Genomic DNA, 3298 nt, shown 5'->3' with positions numbered 1-3298 from the left:
CCGAGGGAACCTCCGCAGCGGAATTTTTTCCTACTGCGTTTCCCAGAATTCCTCAGCCGGCGCCGTTCTTTCCGCCCCGCCTCTATCGCTACGCCTCCGATCCAGACGCGCGGGCGGGCGTCCAATAGGGAAGCGGAGTGGGCGGGGCTGACGCTGCCGGGTAATGGCGGCCGAGGGAGAAGCGGGTTTCGCCGCCGTCCCGGTTCCTCCGCCGGACAACTCGACGCTGGTCGGAAGGGGCACCACCGAGGCTCTCCAGCTGTCCCGCGCGGCTCGAAAGGCGCAGCCGTCGGATCTGGTGGCCTTGGCCGAGCACGTGGAGAAGGTGAGCGAGAGTGCCTTTGGGCATGTGCAGAGTGCCGAGGGATCTCGGCCCCTGGGGGTGTCCAGAATGAACCAAGGGGAGACCTAGTGGGTTAGGGCGGAGGAATCCCAACGATAAGAGTCTATTACTTGGGGTTAATGGAAAAAAACCACACGCCTAATTTTACAATAGACGACAGGCCCCCCGCCCTCCCTTCTTAGGGGAATTTCTGAGGACCTGGTTCTTCCCCGCCTCAGGCATTAGGGGGCTCTTCCTCTGGGCTTTTTATATTATTAATATTAATATTGATTTAATCTTCAGTTTGATTCACAAATTGGTAGAACCATTGATGTCTTCTTCCATAATCGCTGAGCTTCAATTTGCAAATCGCTTTATTAATATATCATTAATATTTACTGCTGTTATTATTATTATTCATTTTATTTCGTACACCAATCCCGAGTTGCTGTTTCAGAGGCAGGCCTTTTGTTTCCGCAGGCGGATGAATTTGTCCGAGCGAACGCCTGCAGCCGCTTGACCGTCATTGCAGAACAAATCCGATATTTACAAGAACAAGCCAGAAAGGTAAATGCCAGATTAGAATTATCAAGGTCATATTAATCCTGGGGGAATTCTGGGAGTTGCAGTCCACACAGCTTAAAGTTGCCGAGGTTGAGAAACATTGTTGTAATTCCTGTCTCGGTAATTTAATTTTAACAGAAACTGTCTAGGTAATTTAAATTTAACAGGAACTTTTTTCGGTACTGTTATGATTTTAGATGGTCACTACATGGATGGCTGTAAGTTGTACCCCAACATTATAAATCGATGTTTGATTGGCCCATTTTTATGCCCAAAATATGTCCTTGTTTACTTTGTAGGTCCTGGAAGACGCCAAAAGAGACGCTGACCTTCACCATGTGGCCTGTAACTTTGTGAAAAAACCTGGAAATACTTATTACCTGTACAGGAGAGAAACTGGCCAACGTTATTTCTCTTTGCTATCCCCAAAGGTATTTATAAGCTGAAAAATGCTGCCGCGATATAAACCCTGGATGAAAAAATATATATCTTTTTCCCCTTTTTCCACCCTTGGCAACTTCAACTCCCAGAATTGTCCAATCTTTGCAGACCCAGCCCAGCATCTGATGATGATGTTCGTGGCCCACTACAAAGATTTTGGTCATTTTTCCATTTCATTTCAGTCCCATTCCTTTTACAGAAGAATTGGCAAAAGTGGGGTCCGTACACTGTTCCTTGCAGGGATCTCCTTAACGTGCTGTTTTGTCCCTTCCATCTAGGAGTGGGGGGCTAGCTGCCCCAGCGAGTTTCTCGCTGCCTACAAACTGCAGCACGATCTCTCCTGGACGCCTTCGGACGAGGTGGAGAAGCGAGACGCCCAGCTCAACGTCCTGGAGAAGCTGCTGGACCAACAAACCGTTTTGCCCCCCTGCAGCGAACCCACTTTCCGCGGCCTTACAATGTGATGGTGGTTTGTCACCGGTGCCCATGAAAAATTAAGGAGACGTTGGGGCTCCTCTTTGCAAACCACCTTCTCCTGCTTGCCTTTGAGAAACGGAGGGTTCAAAATGACTCGATGACAATTTCCTGTTGGATATCTGGAAACATTTGCTGATTTTTTTTTTTAATTGGGCGGATTCCAGTTCCCCATCCGTGCGGTTTTAGGCATTTAATGATGGGACAGCTGCCTGAATAAAATAATTTAGCGGCTCGAAAAAAGTAGTAATTTAGCCTCGATCCGTGTCACCTCCTGTAAGGAACAGTTCAGATTAAGACCGTCTCTCGTTTTTTTCCAAGATGGGAATCCCCTTGCTCTTCAGCAGAGAAGGTAAGAGGGGGCCTTGGAGGTCATTTAGTCCCACCCAGTTGCCATGGATAAAATCCTCCACGAACATGATTGTGCTCCGTGGGATAACAATGCACCGTTAATTATATTTATGTCTTGCCTTCCCACTGGAGAAGATTATCTATTTATAGAATGAACATATTTGGGGGGTTTTATTTTCATTTTCCCAATAAGCCCCTGTGTGGTACTTTGGACTGAAAGAAAACCAAAGTTGTTTTCTTTGTCTTATTTTTTTTTAATCAGAGGAAGGAAATTTAACTAGGAGATTCGTTTTGCTAGGAATCCCATTGCACTGAGGACAAAATTCTCTTCCTATAAACAGAATTATTAAGAATGTTTTAACATAGGGAATGTTGAATGTCTGGTATGGGACAACAGATCTTGGTCCTAACATTTTGGATATTAAAATTAAAGATCCTAAAAGTGAAGATAAACTAGTTGAAATAGAACAAAGAAAGAGAAGGGGGAAAAAGTAAACACAAAAGTGCAATGAGAAAGAATTTTTAAAAATACAAAGAAGTTTCCGATTTCCTTTGCAGCAAAGATAAATAAAATGATCTTGCTTGATTACAAAAAGTTCCCTTTTCTTCAATTTTCCCCCTATAATCATCAAAACCATGAGTGTATTTTTTCCCCGTTTCATGCGAAATGAAATGACTTTGGGTCAGTCTCTCTTTTTTTTTTCCTTCTCCCAGCCCAACCCACCTCACAGGGCTGTTGTTGCTGGGAAAATAGGAGGCTGAAGGACTGCTGGATAAGGTTGCTGCCTTGAATTATTTATAAAAATAATGGAATAAAAATCTAATAAAAATGAAATGAAATGTCTACGAGGGGTTTCTAGTCATCCCTAAATGTAGATGCCTTTTCTCTGGAATGGTTGCGATGTTTAAATTAGTCACACGTTCGTGAAATGGATCTGGCTTCTTTGCCCTTGACTTAGCTTGTCAGAAGGTCGCAAAAGGGGATCACATGATCCCTGGGCAATACTGCAACCGTTGTAAATACGAGTCAGTTGCCAAGCATCTGAATTTTGATCATGTGACCATGGCAGAGCTTCAAGTGGTCGTAAGCATGAAAAACAGTCGCAAGCCACTTTTTCAGTGGCGTCACTTTGAACAGTCATTAAA

General features: G+C 44.4%; 1 protein-coding gene across 1 annotated transcript; it reads left to right on the top strand.

Annotated features, from left to right (window-relative positions):
• Window positions 1-104: 104 nt before the first annotated feature.
• Window positions 105-2996, top strand: LOC308675849 (uncharacterized protein C1orf50 homolog). The gene is made up of 4 exons (XM_081341453.1): window positions 105-325; window positions 803-889; window positions 1186-1317; window positions 1606-2996. Exons 1-4 carry the CDS (start codon window positions 164-166, stop codon window positions 1789-1791), a joined length of 567 nt encoding a protein of 188 aa, XP_081197579.1. The 5' UTR covers window positions 105-163; the 3' UTR covers window positions 1792-2996.
• Window positions 2997-3298: the final 302 nt, after the last annotated feature.

This window comes from Vipera berus (genome assembly GCF_964194415.1).
Source record: "Vipera berus genome assembly, chromosome: 17".
Lineage (NCBI taxonomy): Eukaryota > Metazoa > Chordata > Lepidosauria > Squamata > Viperidae > Vipera > Vipera berus.
The sequence above is the reverse complement of the archived record's forward strand: the minus strand, read 5'-3'. Positions and strand labels throughout refer to the sequence as shown.

Bases quoted from the DNA above. Each gene is read 5' to 3' on its own strand.
- LOC308675849 (XM_081341453.1), top strand. From the start codon at position 164: ATGGCGGCCGAGGGAGAAGCGGGTTTCGCCGCCGTCCCGGTTCCTCCG. The intron at 326-802 runs GTGAGCGAGAGT...TTGTTTCCGCAG, and splicing joins TGGCCGAGCACGTGGAGAAG to GCGGATGAATTTGTCCGAGC. The intron at 890-1,185 runs GTAAATGCCAGA...TTTACTTTGTAG, and splicing joins TACAAGAACAAGCCAGAAAG to GTCCTGGAAGACGCCAAAAG.